Below are 23,339 nucleotides of genomic sequence, written 5' to 3' on the forward strand. Positions count from 1 at the left end.
TCCTTCAGGTCTCACCAGGTCTCACCCATTTTATCTGTCAGCCTCACCCATCAAACTCAGGGGGCGGGGTTAACGCTGATCGAGTCAAAACCATTGCTTTGGCCTGGTGGCCATTGTTTCTAGCACACAACAACCGGCATGTGGAAGCTAACAGAACTGAGCTTTGAAAAACCCTGTGTGTGTGTCACCAAATACCGTTTTAATATTTTTTTAGCCGAGAATGTAGTGGTTTAATCTTCATGTGTCTGGTCGGTTTGTCAAGATACAGCCTCTTTGCAAAAGTGCTTCGATGATTTTGGAGATGTCTGCCCAGTCTCACGGCAAAGCGTGGGATAGACCCACTCGCCTCGCAATCGAGCTTTCATTACCACCGACAAAGCGCAGGCCCCGGTACACAGCTGTAGTAACCCCCGCTGACTTCTTTTACTGAGGTTATATTTATCGATGTTTTATTTCCTGATGTTCTTATGTGTCCTACGTGTTTCAGTCGCTAATTCTGAATTATAACTAACATTAAAAACATGTTTAAGGAGGAGAGAGAGCAAATAAATCTGTTTAACAGTTGATCTTTGGGTTTTTGTTCAGTAATCAGCGTGACCTGTGTATAAACACATAAAAGAGATAACGTTGGTGTTTCTGTCATGTAGTAACTGCTGGCTTTAACTGTACAAAGGTTGTTCGACACTATGAAACACATACAGACTTCATGATGTTCGGCTAATATTTTTATTGTGAATATTAATCATGAGGGTAAACGGCCCTGTACACCACGGAGCGAGGTCAGCATGTCCACGATATCTTCAGCTCTATGAGTTAACCCATCAAACTAATCTGTCATCTACGAATATGTCACGGGTCATATCAATATGATTTTACAGGAACTCATCCTTATTACTGCCTACTATTCCAGAGACGTGAAAATCTACAGCATAAAGAACAAAAAAATATAGCAGTCTAACGCAACACTGTAACAGAGATGAACGCGTCAGTTTGTCGCAGATCAAAGTGGAATGAAAGTGATTGGTTGAACAAGTGTTCATGATCTGTGTTTTCTGCATTTTCATCAGCGTTTAACCCGAGTTCCCAACCGGTCAGCTGGTGGGTAACAGGCATCTCCAAAAACATTAGAGTACTTTTGCAAATATCTGACGTCTTGATGAATCAAGCAGATATTTGAAGTTTACACAGAAACATTCTCACATGAAAATCTCTTAAAAGTTTCTTTTGTGACCCAGAAAGAGTAATATTTCAAACTCTGCCACTCTGTGTTCCTCCGCCACTGCCTCGTTTGAGTTTTGGACGAAATGGATTCTGGGATATTGCATTTCGTCATTTCGAGCTCATTGGAGACCAGAACAGCCAATCAGATTTTTTTGCATCCAAGTCTGTGATTGGCTGGTTTTGTGGCACAAATATAACGGTGTACAGAAAGTAGTGATGGTAAATTAGATTGTTTTTACTGAATTGAGTTTGAGCAGAAATTTTTTTGTTAAGATACTGGATGTTGTGTTTTTCTCCACAATTTTAATTATAAGCTAGATATATAGCTGCTAACAGCAACAGGGATGAGTCAGTGAGTCAGTTGGGCTTGTGAATCATGATTCATGAGTCATTAAAGTGATTCTCGAGTATTGAACGATTCGTTCATGATTCACGCATCACTAACAGAAAGAGTTGAGCGCCCACAGGCAGAAATGTTGCGAACACATTGAGAGCGAGCGCAAATGCAAAAACTGAGCGAGAGGGGGTGCTATTGTGTGTGTGTGTGGATAATAGCAAACACTGAAATACAGTTTTTGCACGCAGCAATGAATTTTGTTCACTCAAATTCAGCTTTTAAATTTAAATTTCTCCTCAAAATGCAACACTTGCACCTGCAAACTTTTTTTTATGTGCGCTCAATTTTTTTTTACGTGCGCTCAGAGTAGTGCCACAAAAATAACGCCATATTCGTCGCGTCACTCTGATTGCTTAAATAGGGATAATATTATAGCCAATATAATGCAAACTCCACTATTTTTTTAAATTAGAGAAATCTCGTTCTAAACTTGGTTCTGTTTGGAGACTTAATATTGACGGTATTATAACTGATGAACCCCGAAAAGTCTCCACCTATTGCTCCAATTTTTATAAAAATTTATACAAGTCAGAGTTTGATGAGAGTGCTGCTCTGAACTTTATGGAACAAATCCCTGATGTGCGAACAGTTAAAGAAGATCAGATGAGTTTCTGTGATAGGCCGATATCTATTAGTGAAGTGCTACCTGCTATTCGACGTCTTAAACTTAATAAATCCCCAGGAACCGATGGCTTAACCTCTGAATTTTACATTACTTTTGCAGATCAACTGGCTCCATTTCTTCTTAATATATACATTGAAAGTCTTATAAATCAGTCTCTTCCCCCCACTTTACCACAAGGTCTGTTAACCCTAATCCCAAAGCCAAAGAAAGATCCCACTTATATTGACAATTGGAGGCCAATTTGCCTCCTTAATAATGATTATAAGATCCTAGCTCAGATCTTTGCCAAAAGACTGAAAACTGTTTTGAATGATATTATTGATGAAACTCAGTCTGGCTTTATGGCTAACAGACACATATCCAACAACATTAGACTTGTTTTTGACCTAATTGATTATGCAGATTTGTGTAGGGATGATAGCTTTATCTTATTTGTAGATTTCTGCGAAGTGTTTGATACGATTGAACATGGTTTCATTTTTCAGGCTTTGGACAAATTTGGCTTTGGTCCTTATTTTCAGAATGCAATTAAAACAATGTACAAAAATTTAAATTGCTCCATCAAACTACAAGCAGGTACATCACCTAGGTTTAACTTGAACCGCGGTATCAGGCAAGGCTGCCCCATCTCCCCATACTTATTTCTCATCTGTGCTCAACTCCTCTCTGATTATATTAAAGGCAGTCCTCTGAAAGGTATAACAATTGCGGATGAAGAAATATTCATTAGTCAACTTGCTGATGATACCACTCTCTTTTTAAAAAATGCTTCACAGGTGCAGATGGCTATTAACACAATTAATGCCTTTTCTTTAGCTTCAGGACTCCACCTAAACATTGGCAAATGTGAACTGCTTGCCCTTAGAAATTGTACCAGTCTATCTATTGCTGGCATCCCAGTGAAAGAGTCTGTCACTTACCTTGGTATAGTCATTAATAAAAATCAATCCACCAGGTGCTCCCTTAATTTCACTCCAATTTTGGACAAAACACAACAAAAGCTAAATGCTTGGCTGCAGCGGGATTTATCTATTAAAGGGAGAGTTTTACTCACGAAAGCAGAGGGTTTATCTCGTCTAACTCATGCTGCTTTATCTCTTGATGTAAATAAAGAAACCCTGGCAGATATTGACAGACATCTTTATAATTTCATATGGAAGAATAGAATTCATTATATTAAAAGATCAGTTTTATCCAGCTCATACCAACATGGTGGAGTAGGGCTGCTCAATTAATCGAATTTTAATCACGATTACGATCTGGGCTTTCAACGATCATTAAAAATGACTGAGCCGATTATTAGCCCCTCCCTCATTTATCCGCGACACCTTAAAGGCCGGTCCGTGAAAATATTGTCGGGCATAAACCGTCCGTGGCGCAAAAAAGGTTGGAGACCGCTGATTAAGAGGACCCGAGGGAAGCTCGGAAAGCTCGGAAAGCTAAGAGGGAGTTATTTGGAGAGGAGAGTGACTGCCGCTGGTTGAAAAGAGAGTTTAAAAAAAAAAACTTCAGTGGTGTTGCACACTATTTTATATTATTTTTTAAAGTCATTGTTAACCCTTTAAAGCCGGTCAGAGCAGCACGCTCCGTGTTGTGTAACTATTTTTAAATCCCTGTAGAACCTGAACCGTGTAAGCTAGCGCAATAATTTGTTTTGCATATGAAACCGGAGGAGTTGTACTTACATCTGATGCCATCAGCTTGTCCTCGGTCACGGTTTCGTTCCACATATAGCTTTGCAAAAATTGCATAAAAAGCGCTTGCAGGAACAAAAACATAATATTCCAGAAACACGCTTTGCTGTTCCTATCAGCTGTTCGTAACACTTCCCACAGTGAAATGATGCACATGCTGTTTTCTTTGCAAATTTGCATCATAGGATTGTTTTTTGTTTTTCCTGCAGTATATAAAAATTGCTGTATCTCCAAAATAAAACTATGAAGACACTCAAAATAAATTTCCTGTTGTTGTAAACTATTTTTTGCAACTTTATTGTTTTTAAAGTTTTGAGGGATAAACCTCTTAAACTTCTCCAAGTAGAAATATATGTAAACAAAACAAAAGCGATTTTCAATTTTTTTTGTAGTTTATTGCACTTTTTTGCAATTTATGTAATTACTATGGACTTAATGCATACATATTATTAAAATATGGGCTATAACAGTTGTATTGATGTATAGCAACTTGAAATGCTCCCACAAATGGCACTACAGCATGTAAAAAAAAAAATAATATAAGCTCTGGTGGACTTGGTTCTATAGTAGGTCTTAAAGGGTTAAATAAATATCGTCAAATAATCGTGATCTCAATTTCAGTGAAAATAATCGTGATTATCATTTTTGCCATAATCGAGCAGCCCTATGGTGGAGTAAACTTTCTTGACTTCTCCTCATTAAACAATGTGTTTAAAATAAACTGGATTAAACAATTTTTCAGTAACCCAACCTCAATTTGGAACTTTATTCCCAATTATATTTTCTCAAAAATTGGTGGTCTTAACTTTCTTTTGCTTTGTAATTACAATATCGATAAAATCCCTTTAAAACTATCCAACTTTCATAAACAAATGCTTCTTTCCTGGTCATTGATTTATAAACACAACTTTTCTCCACATAGATACTATATTTGGAACAATAGAGAGATTTTATACAAACATAAGTCTGTGTTTATAAGTAAGTGGTTTGATAATGGGATTCATCGTGTTTCACAACTTATAAATCCAGCTGGAGGTTTACTCTCTTACTCAGAATTTTTGAATACATATGGTCTTCCTGTTCCACCAAAGGAAAGTTTGATGCTATCCCTGCTGGGGTCTTAATGTTGTTTAGAAATCCTGTTGTTAATGATTTGACCCCTTTACCACTGGACCCTGCTGTTACTTATGTTGGTCAGGTGTGGTTCCCCTCTGTAAGGAGGAAAAACAACCGTGAAATACGAACTCTGTTTCAAAAAGACAGAACTTGTGTCCCAACGGCTGTCGCCTACTGGAATAACTTATACCAGGACTTGGAATGGGAGAAGATTTGGACCTTACCGTTGAAATTTCTATTAAATAACAAAGTAAAGGAAATATCTTTTAATGTTATTCATCGTTTTTACCCAACCAGATCTTTTCTTGTACGTTATAAAAAGGACATTGATGTTAACTGTACATGTTGTAATTGTGTGAAGGAAGATATTTCTCATTTATTTTGGTCATGCTCATACACGAATCTTTTCTGGCAAGAATTTTGTGTTTTTGTTGTTTCCTTTATCCTTTCTGAGTTCTCTCTTTGTTACGAGAAAATATTGTTTGGTTTCTTTAACGACCCCATGCACAGGGCAAACAAATTTTATTTGATTAATTTATTGATATTATTGGCTAAATTTCATATACATAAGTCGAAATTTTCTAACGCAAAACCATCCTTTCAGTGCTTTTTAACTGAAACCAAACACTATGTTAAAACCATACAACATTCTCAAAATCTAAAAGCTGTCAAAACCATAAACTTATGTTCCCTGTTCAATATCATCTGATTCTTTAATAGACTGTGTCTATTTTGTTTTTTTATACGAACCCCCTGACATTGTGTTTGCTATTTTGTATTTGTATATTTGTATTTTGTGATTTGTCAATAAAGCGTATTCAAAAAAAAAAGGGGGGGCTGCAGATAGGATACAGGGATACAGCCACAGAGATTAAAATGTGACGCCATTTCCGGAGTAAAACCGCAAAGGATTCTGGGAACGAGTGGCAAGCGGTACTAGCGCACGCAGGCTTTCACATGAAAACAGTCACACCGCGATAAAAAGAAACACATGGCAAGAAGCTGTTGTATTATTAACTGCAATAGCCGGTCGCATGACAGCCACGGGAAGCCGACGGGTAAAGAGATCGGTTGTTATCGGATTCAGTTGTGGAAGAGAAATTGTTTAAGCCACGTTTCCGAAGTAACAAAGAGGTGACGGATGGCCTGGATTGCAGCCATTCCAAGACCAAATATAACGTCCCAGAACACTCCAGCTCACATGTTAGTCTGCTCCAAGCATTCCCACAAAGGTCAGTCTTCTGTTGTAGTTAATACGTAATTTATCACAACATAACTGTTGATGTAGGTTACAAATAAGTCTCATATTGATTTGAATTGAATTCGTTGCTATGCTGCTTTGTTCGCGGTGGCTTTGCGGGCTAATGTTTGCCAATTTTTTGATGTGTTTTGTAGGAAAACCAGCCTACAAAATGCAGGAATGCAATCCAGACTGGGCCCCTCTATCAGCCTGGGTTTAAAGCTGCTACCACAGCCAGATTTGATCGGTTAAGAGAGAGAGAGCGAGATCCAAACAGCCACGAAACGTCTGCATATATGTGCCCAAGTGTTGTATTGAAGCAAGCAAGTGATGAATAACTGTTTTCCAGTATGTTGGAGGTTTTTCATTATTGATTTGTTTTTCACCGAAGCAGCTAATAAAGCACGATGAAATACAATGTTGCCTCTTTCTTGTAAGATTCTATAACAGAATGAAACAATAATGCCAGTTAAAAATAAAGACAATAATTGAATGAATTACAAAACACTTTTTTTTTTCTATTAGATCTGAAAATGTTGTGTAACACTACAACCTGAAACGACAAATAGATGCGTTGGCCTGTAACAACAGCTGTGAGATGGAATCGTCCAAATCACCAAAGTAAACTGGGCCTGGGCTTGTTGCAGGATCTGAAGTTACTAAACATGTTGTGAGTGTATGCACTCACGCTTAGGACCATATAATAATAAATATGTGCGTGATGAAAGTTGTGCAGCACACTAACATCCTTACTCCGGGATTAAAACCACAGAATTAATGGTTACCGGTCCTGGAAATACTAGTGTTTGATGCAGTGTTATGATTTAGTTGCCACTTGTACCCACAATGCAATGCGCGAAAGTCACGTGGTCTGTCAATCTCTATTCCTGCATCTTTTGGGATCTTACAAAGCTTCAAACGACGCGTCGACTATTAAATTCGTCGTCGACGATTTTGATAGTCGACGTAATCATAGCTAGTTCAAGTTCAAATTTTATTCGCCACATGCAGTGGCATGAACTAGTTGACTAATTGTGGCAGCCCTAGTTACCAACTACTTGTTGGGCCATGTAATCTGTAGTGGAATACATTTTACACTGGTCATCTATGATGAGTGAAAACCCTGTGACGGTCTCAGTTATGGTCAGTGTGGAACCCCCCCCCCCTTCTTTGTTTTGCTCTGTAACTTTGCACTGTCCTCTTTCCGCTGTAACAAAACTAATTTCCCACGTGTGCGACTAATAAAGCTTATCTTATACCTGTGGGTCCTCCAGTCACATGTTCAAGGTGAGCACAGGTGAATGAGTGAGTGAAGATCGGATCAAAGCACATCAGAGTGGACCTGATGAGCCTGTGTTGCTTTAAAGCTCAGAAATTTGCTGCACATGTCCAATAAAAATGTTTTCATGGCGCAGGTGGCCAGGTTACAGCCCCTCAGATGAGACCAGCAGGAAAATAACCAAGTACATTTACTGAAGTACTTCCCTCAAATTTAACATACCTGTAATTTCTGCGTGATGCTGCTTCCTGTTTCTACTGTATTTCTGATGCAGATATTGTGGTTTATACTCTAAACTATTTGGAGTTCAGATAATCACCAAGTATAAGTTATGCACAGCTGCTGGATGTAAGAAATGTACACATCAATAATTATGATGCATTAGTAACATGTATATGTTTGTAATGTGGAGCATGTTTGTTTCACGTCTGTGCTGTTATAAGTTTTACTTCAGTAAAAGTCTAAAAACTTTCTTCCCACACAGACTCTGTTTAATCTGCAACTCCACGTGTCTCATGATCAGGCTGCACATCTTATTTCTGATTGGTGTAACAGGTATGTGTCACATCTGATGGTTTTCAGGTGTGTCCTGGATCCTGGTTCTTTCTGCTTGGAGTAAGGTAAGAGGATGGGAACCTATACGGAAGTGCGCGTGCATGCCGGAAAAACATGAAGTCAATTATAGTCAAAGTCAGTAAATTACTGTGTTTTTAAAGAGTCACAACTACATTTTACTTTCTGTTTGTAGTAATTTTAAACATATTTGAATGATTTTTATTGCCAATTAAAACATTTTAAAGTGTGAATATTCCACTTTTTTCTCTCCAAATGTTAGCTTACCATTTTAACGTTTTGTGGTCATTCGATTTGCCCGTTTCTAAGCTCAAAAAGGAGCTTTAATGCATTTGATTTTTTCCCTTTCAAGTCAATTTCTGGTTGATTATTTTTAATGATTTATTTATTCTTTGCATTGTTTGCCTGAATATAAAAATTCAGTTTTGTATTATTTTTTTTTTACTGCTTTTTATTTCATTGAATTCTTTGATGTTGTTTTGATGATCAAGCCTGCAATCGGCTGATTGGCCGATGGTCTGTCAGCTGTTTGTTCTGTGCTGGATAAATAAAGTTTGGTTGAAGTGAAGGACCAGTGCTTTTGTTTGTTTTTGTTTCCTGTCTGTAAACAACATAAATTAAAAATAAGTTGAAATTCGTCTGGGAGCTCTGTCAGTCTGATGCTAACTGAAAACATCTGGGGGAACATCTGTCCTCATAGGTGAGCTGATTGGCTGCTGAAGCAGATGTGCAGGTTCACAGAAGCTCATTCAGATGAAAATATGAATTCACATCTGTGGGAAAGATGAACAGCAGTATGAACGCGTGAATAAAATTCCTTTGATCGGTAATTTGAATCCATAAACCAAGTTTTCTTTGTATGATGAAATTTACTTTCTAAGGTTCTGTGTTTAAGAAGAGCTTGTTTTCTAAATGTTAATACTTGAAAAATATGGAGATGAAAAAAATAAAAAGATTCAAAATGTAAAAAAAAAAAAAAAGAACACCCAAACTTGGTAAACAAAAAATGAAAAAACAGTGAATTCATCAAAATGAATAAATGAAATAAGTTTATATATAAAAAAGAAGGACTATTACAAGTAAAACTGCCTGCAGCGCACAGCTGAAAACATCTGGAGCTGCTTAATTCAAACATGTTGCTGCCTCCATCCATCGACCCATCATCCACCCATCACTCATCATCCTTTATCCTCCGCTGATGTTGGTGGCAGCAGGTTGAGCAGGGACTCCAGATGTTCTCCTCCTCAGTGACACCTCCGGGCCCTCCTGTGGAATCTGAGGCGCTCCCAGACCAGATGAAGGGGTTTGAGGTCTCCCCTGAGGTCTTCCCCCGGTTAGGCACGTTGCTGCAACAAATTCATGTTGAAGAATCAGAAGTATGATTTCAGGTGCTGAGATGGGTTCTGATTCTGTGAGTGGGTGCAGCTGGAACTTTGAGCTTCGGGCTCCTGTCTGTGTGATTATAACATGTTGCTGCCGCTGCTCCGGGGACAGACGGGGGACTCGGGTGGTTTTGGCGATTCTCTGGCTCTCTCCGGTCCTCGGAGCTCGGTATCATCAGGTTGAAGGTGTTTTGTTGCTGGGGAAGAATCCAGTTCTTCCTCACCTCCCTGCAGCCTCACCCCCACCGTTATACTCAAACTCAGCCAATCAAAAAAAATCACTCCATATATCACTAGGCAGACGTCCACGCTGGCAGCCAATCGGATTGGGCGGCTCGGGAAAGGGCGCAGGGAGCTGAGACAGACCGAGTGACAGCGTCTGAGTCCCGGGGAGGAACATCAGGGAATCTCCGTGGAAAAGCCCCGCAACGCGGTCAAGATGCCTAACAAAACCAAGAAGGAAAAGGTAATATCCGCGTCACTGGCGTGCCCGGGGCATTTTTCCACTGAGATCCGGTGTGGCGGGTGTTTTTTTTTCTGCTGCTGGAGACTTCAGCCGTTTTATTTCACCGAGCTAATGGCTAGCTCACCTGCTAGCTGTTAGCTGGGGCCCAGCTAGGAGAGGACCGCTAAGCTAACGGCTAGCCGCGAGTCTGTGCTCGGCGCCCGCCGCGGACACGCTTCGTTTAACCGCACACCTGCTGAGTGTTTGAGCGGACACTTAGCAGGGATATTAGCGTGGAGCTGGCCGCCGTGATTAGCCGTGTTCTGTTGCCGGAGCTCCGGGAAGAGTCGCTGGCTGTGCCTGAATTATTGATGCAGGGCTCGGCTGAAGAAGAGCGTCTGAGGCGCTAACAGCGGTTAGCCGTTAACTGAGACCACACGATGACCGGTAGATGTCCCGCTGGATGCTGCGATTCCTTGGCTCACAGCGCAGTCTGAGTCCACCTCACACACCCATATAAATACCGGATTAAAGCGATTTGTTTAATGATGCAGCGCTCAGGGCTGATCAGTCATTGATCGTAATGTTTTTTGTTGCATATACTATTATATATTGTACATATATTTATTAGTTTCAGATTTAGCCATTTGTATATTTTTCCTGTTTATGTTATTGTATTTTGCACAACTCTGTTGCTTGTGAAGCTCGCACACAAGAATTTCACTCGCATGTGCTGTACCAATGTACCTGCACATGTGATGTGACAATAAAAGTGATTTGATTTGATGTTTATAAGCCAGCACTTGTGTTCGGTTCAGCGGATTGTTATCGATTATTTGTTTAGTCTGTAAACTTGAATGGAGCAGCAAGAAAACCAAAAACTGCTGATAAGTAACGGCCACAGTTATTGATTATTGATGATCTTCTCTCTGTGACTCACTGATTAATCGGCTGCTTCCGATGTCCGAATTTTTATTCTTTATTTAAACTGAAAATAATTTTTAAAAAAGGAGGTTCGAAGTCACATCTATGTAATGTAAACGACTCGCTCTATAAATCATACAAAAAACTTAAAACGTAAATTATCATTTAAATTAAAAAGAAAGAAAGATGAAAACAGAAAAGTGTACATATATACGTATAAAAATATAAATATATTTAGAGGGAAAAAAAACATCATAAAACAATTGGAAACATAGAAAATCAGAATTTGACATCCAAAACATAAATATACAGCTTTAAAATCAGAATCATGTAAATATATAAAACCAAATAAAAACTCTAAGATGCACAAAACCTAATGAAAAATAAAGACTTTCTAAAAAGTAAATATTAGAAGACTAAAAAATGGAAAATCATTTAAAAAGATGATGATGATGATAATAATAAATCAAACTTAGGCAGAGATCAGCTACTTTTAAGCTGAAAGGGTTTGGCTCGGTGCTGATTTCCTGTCTTCGGGTGACATGCCTGCAGACGTCCTCACGCTGTGGTGACGCGCACATGGCTGTTGTGACAAACACGGCTGAGATCGCGTGTTAAATATGTGCAATGAGAATGAAGGATCGCTCTGCAGGTGAGAGGGTTCACCTGTGGGAGCACACCTGCAGCAGGTAAGCACATGGTCCCTCCTGCTAGCCCTCAATGTCTACGTGTATTTAAAATTGAGAGGTGGGCAACGACACTAGGGGTGGGGTGTACACCCTGATGGTAATTTGGATGCCGTGTATCGTGCCCACCCCCAAGATCCTATATGTATGTGTAATGAGAGTGTGAGTAATGTGAATGTCTAAGTTGTGGGATAACATTGAGGCAGAGGCAGCCAGAAGGGGACAGAGGGGGGGGGGATGCCTCCCCTGCACCCTGGTGACATACCCCTACTCCAAGGCCCTGCATTTGTGGGTGATTGTGGTGGAGCGGGAAGAGGGAGGCAGATGGGGAGGGAAGGAAGGAAGCTCCCCCACTGACCCCAGTAGGCACCCCCATACTCCGCGACCCGCCAGGGAAAGGGGGCCCAGGCCCATCCGGACCGGGGCCCAGTTCAGCAGCACCACCCGGCCCCACAGAGCCCGGGGCAGTCCACCCAACCCGTCTCCTTTCTTCAGGAACTCACTCTGCAGGAGGGGGAGATACAGGAGAGGTGGAGGGAGAACTCAGCCTGGGCATCTGTTGTCTTGTGTAGTCTGGGAGATGAGTGGATGACAGGGTGGGTGCAGTTTTCTCTGTGGTGAGAAAAGGAGGAGACCCCAGACCCCAGTCGGAAGGCGCATGTGGGAGGGACTTCTGCTCGAGTCCCAACCAATCACAGCCACGTCCTCTTTATTGGACGCTCTGTGTGTGTCACGCTCAGCCGGGATGTTAAAAATAATAAATGCTTTCTTCCAGGCAGCAGTCACGTGACCCATCCTAAAGAAATGCTGGCCAATCAGAGTTTCCGACGTGTACGCTAAGACTCGATAAACGCCAACCAGCGCTTCTCCTCCGAGTGAACCAGAGCAGCAGCACAGGCTTCACGCTTTCGGAGTGCTTATTTTGACCTTTTGATCCTACTTCAGGTTCCAGGGCGAGTTACTCGGCTCACTGTGCCGTGTTTGATTTGTTTTTATGACTTTCAGTCTTTTTACGTATTACTGTACGAAGCGCATGTATCACAGGCAAGGTTTATCATCAGGGAGGTGGGAACTTTAGCGCACTGACAGTGAAATCACAACAGCTCCTCCATATTTTTACTTTAGTTTTCCAACTTCACAAAATCATTCCAGATAGACTTTCACAATAAGGTCTGTGTGAGCCGCTCAAAGCTCCCTCTGCTCTCTCAGCCAACTCCTCCTCCTAGCCCCCCCCCCGCTCCAGCAGGTCGCAGAGAATGGGGGTGAGAGAAGACTCCAAACCTCCCTCCGCCTGCTCATTGTAGTGTTGATGCATGTGTGTTCTAAGGTGCATTTAAAACCCAGGAGGGCATGGAGCTACCTGCCAGAGAGCGGGTTACATCATCACGCCATAACCCCCGCCGGGCTGACACTGATGCAGAATAGAAACAAAAATGTTGGGCTGTGACGCTTCCTCCTCTTCCTCGGTGCTCAGTAAACGTTTCATGTTTCAGCTCAGCTGATTTTCCTCGGCTCTGGTGTGAGTTTGTTCTCACAAAAATCAAAACAAGATCAGCTGATTTATGTTTTTCTCTGTGTGGGAACAGGAAACGACCAAATCTGCCAAAAGCAGCACGAAGAACAGCAGCAGCAACAGCGGCGGCGGCGGGAAGGATGTGACCCCGGAGAACTCGGATGAGGTGAGTGCCGATTTGGTCACATGGCAGCGAGGAGCTGATATGAAAGGTTCCACTTTAAAAAGTCGAGCTGAAGCTCTGCCTGTAGTGATTATATGCAGAGTAATAAAGGTGAAAGTAAATATACTCAAGTACTCCCCCTGCAGGCTGCAGGTATCCCTGCTAGAAATGGTAAATGGCCTGCATTTGTATAGCGCTTTTCTAGTCCCTAAGGACCCCAAAGCGCTTCACACTACATTCAGTCATTCACCCATTCACACACACATTCACACACTGGCGATGGCAAGCTACATTGTAGCCACAGCTGCCCTGGGGCGCACTGACAGAGGCGAGGCTGCCGGACACTGGCGCCACCGGGCGCTCTGACCACCACCAGTAGGCAAACATGGGGTTGGTATCTTGCCCAAGGATATTTGGCATGCAGCCAGGAGGCAGCCTGGGATCGAACCAGCGACCTTCTGATTAGTGGCTGACCTGCTCTGCCACCTGAGCTACAGCCACCCCAGAAACAGACAGAGGGTTAAAATACAGCAGCTTCATCAGGTTGTGTGAAGTCAAAGCCTGCCTTCAGTTTTCAGGCCCCTATTCTGTGGAAGCAGCTGCCAGTTTGGATTCAGGAGACAGACACTGCAGCTGTGTCCAAATTCAGGGGCCGCATCCTCCTGAGGACCTGGCCTTCTCGGTCTACGTGGGCCGCAGGGCCGTGCAGAGGTTTAAAGGGGCGGGTGCTCAAGCCCCTCTAGCCCCCCCTCTGCACGTGCCTGGTGGGCCGGGTCCTCCGAAGGCCGGAAGTGCGAGGCTGTGAAATGTGACTTCAGATTAACGTCCCGGCTGTCTCGGTGGAGTTTAATAAACTCGTCCGTCTGCTCCTTGCTGGCGTAAACTCTCGGCTGTCTCACACTTCTGTTTAATCAGTTTTCTGTTTGACGTTTTTTCAGCTGTGTGAAAACTATAACTTTAATCTCAGCCAAACCGATTTACTCAGGAACAAATCAAACACTGAAAAAAGCCAAACAACAACATTTTTAAGTTATCCGAGTGACTCATAAATCATGGTTAACCTGAGTAGTGAAGACCACGGAGGGTTTGAAAATGATGTGCACTGAATCATTAGTCATTATTAATCTCTGTCTCTCTTCCACATCATGTCTTTATCTTGTCTTCCTCCCCTCACCCTAACCGGTTTCTCAGATGGCCCCGCCCCTCCCTGAGCCTGGAGGTTTCTTCCTGTTAAAAGTTTTTTCTTTCCACTGGCACCAAAGCGCTCGCTTACAGAGGGTCACATAATCGTTGGGTTTTCTCTGTTATTAACACAACAGCATCAACTTCCGGCAATTTCCATGCCGTAAAGAACCAACTTTCCGTCTCCGTGTACATCCCTAACTGTGATGGGTGGAAACACTGTCTCAATAAGCCATTGGTTATGCAAAACCCAGGCTGTGGCTTTGGGCGTGGCTACTACAACATCTTCCTGCTATCAGGGTCTTCACTGTACCATCACAAAGAGGTTTTGTTGCCTCGTGAAGGAAACAGTTTTTAATGTGAGTCCTTGTTGACACAAAACGTCATCAGAGGCTGAGCAGTTTTGGGTTCTTTTTCTAACTTGAATGCTCTTTTCGTTGTTGTTTTTTGCTGTCTACTTGGTATATTTGTATCCTTTTCCTAATTTTTGTTTCCAACACTTCGACATGACCCCAAGGCCCGCTTCCACGGACTACTTCCCCGAGGAAATACTCCGTGGACACGGAAATCGAAAAACTCACAATAACAAGGTAACCAGGAGGGGATAAAAGAAGAGTGGGGTGAGAGCCAGACTAAAGAGGGAGACACACAAACAACGAGCGCTCCCGTCCATTATCCTCGCTAATGTGCGGTCTCGCCGCTCCAAGCTGGACGAGCTGCAAGCCTGCGTCAATCACCTGCATGGGTACAGAACTGCCTCCGTTCCGGCATTCACAGAATCGTGGTTAAACAACAGCGACGACAACAGCGACGACAACAGCGCGCTGCACATTGATGGCTTTTCACCACCTCTTCGTCTGGACAGAGACCGAAGCAACATTGTGGCGGCGTGCATCTGTATGTAAACAACAGCTGGTGCTCTACAGTCACTGAGGGAGAAGCTGTGCACGACAGACATCGAGCTCTGGCTGTTTCCCTGCGCCCCTACCACCTCCCCAGAGAATTCCCACAGCTTTTCATCATCCTGGTTTACATCCACCCCTAAGCTGATGCAGCCAAAGCCACAGAGTACTTCACCAACACTCTGTACAAACTGGAGCAGTTATCAACGGACTCTCCCAAGTTCATCCTGGGTGATTTCAACCACTGCTCCCCTGACAAGTCGCTTAAAGGATACCAACAGTATGTTTCATGCAGCACATGTCAGGGGAAGACTCTGGATAAATGCTACGGCTCTGTACCAGATTCATTTAAAGCTCCACTCCTCCGCCCTCTCGGCTCAGCAGACCACCACACCATCCTGCTGGCCCCTGCTCACACCCCAGTCATCAAGAGGATTAGAAAGGTCACCAAAACATCAAGCAGCGGACAGAGGAAAGTATCCTCACCCTACAAGGATGTTTCGAAGCCACTGACTGGGGCAGCCTTCTGTCTCCCTCTGATGACATCGACAATCAAGTCAACACGGTGACATCATACATCTCCTTCTGTGTCCTCAAAAACAGTCTCCATCTACCCCAACAACAAACCCTGCATCACCAACGAGCTCAAGGAAATCCTTTCATAAAAAAAAGAGGATTTTCTTCACCGGCTCTGCTCTGGATTAAAAATGGTAAATGGCCTGTATTTATATAGCGCTTTTACTAGTCCCTAAGGACCCCAAAGCGCTTTACATATCCAGTCATTCACACACACATTCACACACTGGTGATGGCAGCTACATTGTAGCCACAGCCACCCTGGGGCGCACTGACAGAGGCGAGGCGGCCGGACACTGGCGCCACCGAGCCCTCTGACCACCACCAGTAGGCTACGGGTGAAGTGTCTTGCCCAAGGACACAACGACAACGACTGTCCGAGCCGGGGCTCAGACCGGCAACCTTCCGATTACAAGGCGAACTCCTAACTCTTGAGCCACGATCGCCCCGGAGGTCGACGGGGAGGTCAAGAGGCCATAAAAACTGTAACTGGAGTATAAAAACACAGTTGAAACCAAATTCACCACAGGGGACCTCCGCTCAGCCTGGCAGGGCCTCAAAACCATGGCCTCTGTGAACGCTGCGGTCACCACCCCCAGAACCATCCAGGTGGAGGGCAGCAACCCCTCCTCCCTCCCTGACGACCTCAACGCTTTCTACACCAGGTTTGAGACGGACAACATCACCCAGCTTGAGGAGTCCAGATCCTCAGTCAAACCTGGCAACTCTGCACTCACCTTCAGGACTGAGGACGTGGTGAGAGCCCTCAGGAGGACGAGGGAGAGGAGCTCAAGCGGCCCTGACAACATCAGCAGTCGAGTTGTGAGGCACTGTGCAGGGCAACTAGGAACTGTGTTCTGGACTCTATTTCAACCCTCAGTCGACAGTCACACCGTCCCCCAGCTGTGGAAACACTCCAGTCATCCTCATCCCCAAAAGAAACAACACAAAGTCTCTGAATGATCTTCATCCTGTGGCCCTCACCTCCCTGGTGATGAAGGCCATGGAGAAGATCATAAAACAGCACATCGTAAGAGCAACTGGTTAAATATGCTGACGACACAGTTCTCCTGTCACTGCTGTCAGGCCCTCACAGCACCACGGGCCTGCTCTGCAGGAGTTTGTAGAGTGGTGTGACAGCTCCAAACTTGAACTGAAGGTGAGCAAAACCAAAGAGATGGTGGTGACCTTCTCCAGTAGGCAGAGGGATCTGGCTGCTTCAGTCACCACCACCATCCACAGGAAACCAGTGGCGGTAGTTGAGGAGTACAAATACCTGGGAACCATCTTTGACAACCTCCTGAAATTCTCTGCCAACACAGAGGAGATTCTCAGGAGGTGCCACCAACGGCTACACCTCCTTATAACTCAACTGCTTTGGAGTCAGCACCCCCATCATGATGACTTTTTACTATGCCTTCCTGGAAAGCATCATGACCTCCATCACCTGCTGGTTCCACTCCCTCAGCCTTCATACTGCATCAGTGTGCTCTACAGTCATTGGCCTGTCATTGGAACTCTGGCAGGTTTTCAGCCAACAGGTCCTTAGACAGGCAGCCAAAATCATCAACGACCCCTCTCACATTCTTCACCCCGCATTTCAATGGCTCCCCTCTGGGCGACGCCTCCGCTGCATTTCCTGCAGGACTGAGAGGAGGAGGAGCGCCACCTTTGTCCCCACAGCCACTCTGCTTTTTAACTCCAGCAGATAAGAACATTTCCCACAACAGAAACTACACTCTTCTTATTCTACCGACACTTCATTCACTTTTAGTCACTTTAATTTTAAAACTGTGTAATTGTAAAACTGTATATACTGTATATTCTATGTATTTATTATTTCACTCTTATTGCCTGTTCTTATTGTCCTTATCTTCAACGTTATGCTGCACTGTTGTTGGTTAATTGCCCCTTGGGGATAAGTAAAGTCTTCTGATTCTGAGACATTCCTCGCCACCACACGCCACCCATCAGTACCATGATGTAGACACGTGGTATCAAACGGCCCTCAGAGGCTCATTCAGGGGAGCAGGTACAGCAGGTCATCTGATAATCAGAAGGTTGGTGGTTTGATCCCTGGCTGCACCAGTCTGTGCCACAGTGGCCTTGAGCAGGATGCTGAACTCGGAGCTGCATTGTGAGTGTTATATAGAAACCGCACACTCAGGGAGTGTTTAAGAACCAGTCTGTTCAGAGCAACACAACTCTTCTGATTCTGTCTCCATGAAGCCTCTGTGACTCTCACCTGTGTGCACCTTTTCATCACTCTGATTTAGTGAGCGGCTGCTGCAGGTTCTTACTCCACTGCAGCTAACCTGAAAATAACTGGTATTGATAGTTGATCAATACAGCACAGAGGTCCAGAACGGGAAGTGCCATAGATTCAAGTCAGATATTGAATGGCTGGTGTTTGTTCATTAACATCAGCGACACAAACGGATAATTAAATATCGGCTCGCTGTTTCCTCTGAAACCTGTTTTATAACCTGTGCGTGTGTTATCAGTCCCAGCAGCAGAGCGGCAGTAAGCGTCCCAGTAACAGCACGCCGCCTCCCACCCAACTCAACAAGATCAAATACTCCGGAGGTCCTCAGCTGGTGAAGAAAGAGCGCCGCCAGAGCTCGTCCCGCTTCAGCCTGACCAAAAATAGAGAGTTACAGAAGCTGCCCGCCCTCAAAGGTAACACAGTTCCAGCTTAAACATAATGCAAACCCAAGTTAAACTCATCTTGAACCAGAACTAAACCTGGTAGTGTCACTCAAACCTGCTGCAGGAGGGGTCTCAGCTGACTGCAGCAGTGGAATCTGCTGACTGCAGCAGTGGAATCTGCTGACAGCGGCAGTGGAACCATTTACAGTAGAATCAGCCGACAGTAGAATCAGCCGACAGTAGAATCAGCCGACAGTAGAATCAGCTGACTGCAGCAGTAGAATTCTCTGGCTGTAAATAGAACCAGGTGATTGGCTGTAAAGCATGTCAATGGTAGCGCATGTGCTTCATCAGTCGGTGGTTCTGGTTGGCTGGACCTTCATCACATTTGGTGAGATCACTGATGATGTCACCACCACTGTGTGTTGTGTGGTTGTTTTTGACTCCTCCCCTCTCAGACGCACCACCGATAGAGCGAGAGGATCTATTCGTGCAGAAGCTGCGTCAGTGCTGCGTGCTCTTCGACTTCATCAGCGACCCCCTCAGCGACCTCAAGTATAAGGAGGTGAAAAGGGCGGGGCTTAATGAGATGGTGGAGTACATCACGCACAACAGTGAAGTGGTGACTGAGTGCATCTACCCCGAGGCCGTCATCATGGTGAGAGAATGGTCTCCACCACAGAAGAACTACTTCTGGTTTGTTACTCTGTAATTAAAAAAAAATAATTTTCTTTTCTTTTTTTGTTCAGTTTTCAGTCAACGTGTTCCGGACTCTTCCTCCGTCCTCCAACCCGACTGGAGCAGAGTTTGACCCTGAGGAGGACGAGCCCACGTTGGAGGCGGCGTGGCCTCACCTGCAGGTACTTCCTGTCTGTTAAAAGATGCAGTGTTTGTGGCATTTGTGAGCTAATGCTAAAAACTAGAACCATCAGCAGACACTTAGAAACCTCAGAAAACGAGAGCCAGGCATCACATGGAACCACAGAAGAAGAGAAGGAGAGGGAACCATAGACACATGAGCTTGGTAAACATTACTTCCTCTCTGGACGCTGCTCTGATTTCTTAAGCTAATCCACGCAGGAAGCAGTGAGCAGACCATAAACACAGTCAGTGACACTGCACAGTGTTCCAGCTCAGACCCAGACACACACTCAACAACATAGCTGTGCAGAGAGGACCTCTACACTGGAGACACCAGACAGTTCATAAACACGGTCACTCTGAGGACGCCAATGTCCACATGTAGGACAGAGAAGACAGATGGTTTGAAAGAGGAGTGAAAGAAGCATCTATGTTCACTGTGAATGTCCATCTTTGAAAAGAGGGCGGGGCTTACGACACCAACTTTCTGCCATCTATAATCCAGTTTTGAGATCCTTCCCAGATAACTTAATGCCCACTCACATCCTGGGCCATCTGACCTCAGGAAATCACATGATAGGGTGGAGCCAGGTTTCACAGTGGGTTCACCTAGAGCAGGGTGATATGACCAAAAATATTTATCACAATATACATTTGAAAATTTGCGTAACGATATAACTGACGCTCCTCCTTGAATCGCTACCTTAACGTGGTGGAGGGGTTTGTGTGTCCCAGGGATTCAGGGGCTATGTTTTCTGGGGGCTTTTGCGCCCTGGTAGGGTCTCCCATGGCAAATTGGTCCTGGGTGAGGGACCAGACAAAGAGCGATTCAGAAGACCCTTATGAAAAGAATATCGAGGGAACAGTTTACCCTGCCCGGGATAGGGTTACCGGGGCCCTGCCCTGGAGCCAGGCCCGGGGAGGGTGCCCGAGGGCGAGCGTCTGGTGGCCGGGCCTTAGTCCATGGGGCCCGGCCGGGCACAGCCCGAAGAGGAGACATGGGCCAATCCTCCCGCAGGCCCACCACCCGCAGGAGGCGCCATAGGGGTCGGGTGTATTTTGTGTGACCCCCGGCTGCCAAGACTGGCAATAGGGACATGGAATGTCACCTCTCTGGTGGGGAAGGAGCCTGAGTTAGTGCGTGAGGTTGAGAGGTACCGGCTAGATATAGTCGGGCTCACCTCTACGCATGGCTTGGGCTCTGGAACCAGTCTCCTGGAGAGGGGCTGGACTCTGTCTCAGTCTGGAGTTGCCCCTGGTGAGAGGCGGCGGGCTGGAGTGGGTATTCTAATATCCCCTCGGCTTGCTGCCGGTACGTTGGGGTTTTTCCCGGTGGACGAGAGGGTTTGTTCCCTGCACCTTAGGGTCGGGGAACGGGTCCTGACTTTCATCTGTGCTTATGAGCCGAGTGGCAGTTCGGAGTACCCAGCCTTCTTAGAGTCCCTGGGGGGGTGCTGGAAGGTGCTCCACCTGGAGACTCTGTTGTCCTGCTGGGAGACTTCAATGCTCACATGGGTAACGACAGCGAGACCTGGAGGGGCGTGATTGAGAGGAACGGCCTCCCTGATCTGAACCCGAGCGGTGCTTTGTTATTGGACTTCTGTGCTAATCACAGTTTGGCCATAACGAACACCCTGTTCGAACATAAGAGTGTCCATAAGTGCACGTGGCACCAGGACGCTCTAGGCCGTAGGTCGATGATCGATTTTTGTAATCGTATCACCAGACCTACGACCATATGTTCTGGACACTCGGGTAAAGAGAGGGGCTGAGCTGTCAACTGATCACCACCTGGTGGTGAGTTGGATCAGGTGGCGGGGGAGGATGCTGGACAGACCTGGTGCACCTAAACGCGTAGTGAGGGTGTGCTGGGAACGTCTAGCAGAGGCCCCGGTCCGCGAGATCTTCAACGCACACCTCCGGCAGAGCTTCAACAGCATTCCGAGGGAGACTGGGGACATTGAGTCCGAATGGACCATGTTCAGCGTCTCCATTGCCGAAGCTGCTGCATTGAGCTGCGGCCGCAAGGTGGTTGGTGCCTGCTGTGGTGGTAATCCCCGAACCAAATGGTGGACACCAGAGGTGTAGGGAGCCACCAGGCTGAAGAAGGAGTCCTATCGGGCTTGGTTAGCCTGTGGGACTCCGGAGGCAGCCGACAGGTATCGACAGGCCAAGCGGAATGCGGCTCAGGCAGTGGCTGAAGCAAAAACTCGGGTGTGGCCTCTCGGTTCGGAGAGGCCATGGAAAAAGACTTTCGGACTGCCTCAAAGAGATTCTGGCAAACCGTCAGGCGTCTCAGGAGGGGAAAGCGGTGCTCTCTACCTGCACTGTGTATAGTGCTGGCGGAGCGCTGCCGACGTCAACTGAGAAAATTGTCAGGCGGTGGAAGGAATACTTCGAGGACCTCCTTAATCCCACTGACACGTCTTCCGAGGAGGAAGCAGAGTCTGGGGATGAGGGGAATGACCCGCCAATTTCCGGGGGCGAGGTCACTGAGGCAGTTAAACAACTCCTTGGTGGCAGAGCCCCTGGTGTTGATGAGGTCCGCCCCGAGTTCCTGAAGGCTCTGGACGTTGTAGGGCTTTCCTGGTTGACACGCCTCTGCAATGTTGCGTGGAGATCAGGGGCAGTACATGTGGACTGGCAGACCGGGGTGGTGGTCCCCATCTTTAAGAAGGGGGACCGGAGGGTGTGTTCCAACTACAGGAGGATCACACTCCTCAGCCTCCGTGGGAAAGTCTATGCCAGGGTGCTGGAAAGGAGAGTTCGTCCGCTAGTCGAACCTCGGATACAGGAGGAACAATGCGGTTTTCGTCCTGGTCGCGGAACACTGGACCAGCTCTTTATCCTCTCCAGGATACTTGAGGGTGCATGGGAGTTTGCCCAACCAGTCTACATGTGTTTTGTGGATTTGGAGAAGGCATTCGACCGTGTCCCTCTGGGTTTCCTGTGGGAGGTGTTGCAGGAGTATGGGGTGTCTGGCCCATTGCTACGGGCCATTCGATCCCTATACAACCGTTGCAAGAGCTTTGTTCGCATTGCCGGCAATAAGTCGGACTCGTTCCCGGTGGGTGATGGGCTCCGCCAGGGCTGCCCTTTGTCTCAGGTTCTGTTCATAATTTTTATGGACAGGATTTCTAGGCGCAGCCAAGTGGCGGAGGGCTTTCGCTTTGGTGGCCTCAGAATCTCATCTCTGATTTTTGCGGATGATGTGGTTCTGTTGGCTTCATCGGGTGAGGGCCTCCAGCTCGCACTGGAACAGTTCGCAGCCGAGTGTGAAGCAGCGGGAATGAGGATCAGCACCTCCAAATCTGAGGCCATGGTTCTCAGCCGGAAAAGGGTGGAGTGCCCACTCCGGGTTGGGGATGAGTTCCTGCCCCAAGTGGAGGAGTTCAAGTATCTCGGGGTCTTGTTCGCGAGTGATGGGAGAAGGGAGCCGGAGATCGACAGACGGATTGGGGCTGCAGCTGCAGTAATGCGGACGCTGCACCGGTCCGTCGTGGTGAAGAGGGAGCTGAGTGTAAAAGTGAAGCTCTCAATTTACCGGTCGATCTACTTCCCTACCCTCACCTATGGCCATCACTGTGGGTAGTGACCGAAAGAACGAGATCGCGGATACAAGCGGCAGAAATGAGCTTCCTCCGAAGGGTGGCTGGCCTCTCCCTTAGAGATAGGGTGAGAAGTTCGGCCATCCGGGAGGGGCTCAGAGTAGAGCAGCTGCTGCTCCACATCGAAAGGAGTCAGCTGAGGTGGTTCGGGCATCTGACAAGGATGCCCCCTGGGCGCCTCCTGGGTGAGGTGTTCCAGGCATGTCCCACCGGGAGGAGGCCCCGGGGCAGACCCAGGACACGCTGGAGAGATTATATCTCTCGGCTGGCCTGGGAACGCCTTGGTGTTCCCCCGGATAAGCT

The 23,339-nt window shown here is 45.8% G+C and overlaps 1 protein-coding gene across 1 annotated transcript in view; it reads left to right on the top strand.

Moving 5' to 3' along the window:
• Positions 1-9,838: 9,838 nt before the first annotated feature.
• The window catches only part of ppp2r5d (protein phosphatase 2, regulatory subunit B', delta), a 32,640-nt gene continuing 19,139 nt past the window's right edge, over positions 9,839-23,339 (top strand). Inside the window, exons 1-5 of the mRNA XM_086260034.1 lie at positions 9,839-9,993; positions 13,169-13,261; positions 18,423-18,597; positions 19,026-19,225; positions 19,317-19,427. Of these exons, the coding sequence (XP_086116160.1) occupies positions 9,967-9,993; positions 13,169-13,261; positions 18,423-18,597; positions 19,026-19,225; positions 19,317-19,427 (606 nt within the window). The 5' untranslated portion in view covers positions 9,839-9,966. The remainder of the gene's footprint in view (positions 9,994-13,168; positions 13,262-18,422; positions 18,598-19,025; positions 19,226-19,316; positions 19,428-23,339) is intronic.

Source organism: Aulonocara sp. 'chitande type north' Nkhata Bay, linkage group LG13, assembly GCF_057382095.1.
Source record: "Aulonocara sp. 'chitande type north' Nkhata Bay isolate Kocher_YH1m ecotype deep benthic linkage group LG13, A_spYH_male_GT1.1, whole genome shotgun sequence".
NCBI classification, from domain to species: Eukaryota; Metazoa; Chordata; class Actinopteri; order Cichliformes; family Cichlidae; genus Aulonocara; species Aulonocara sp. 'chitande type north' Nkhata Bay.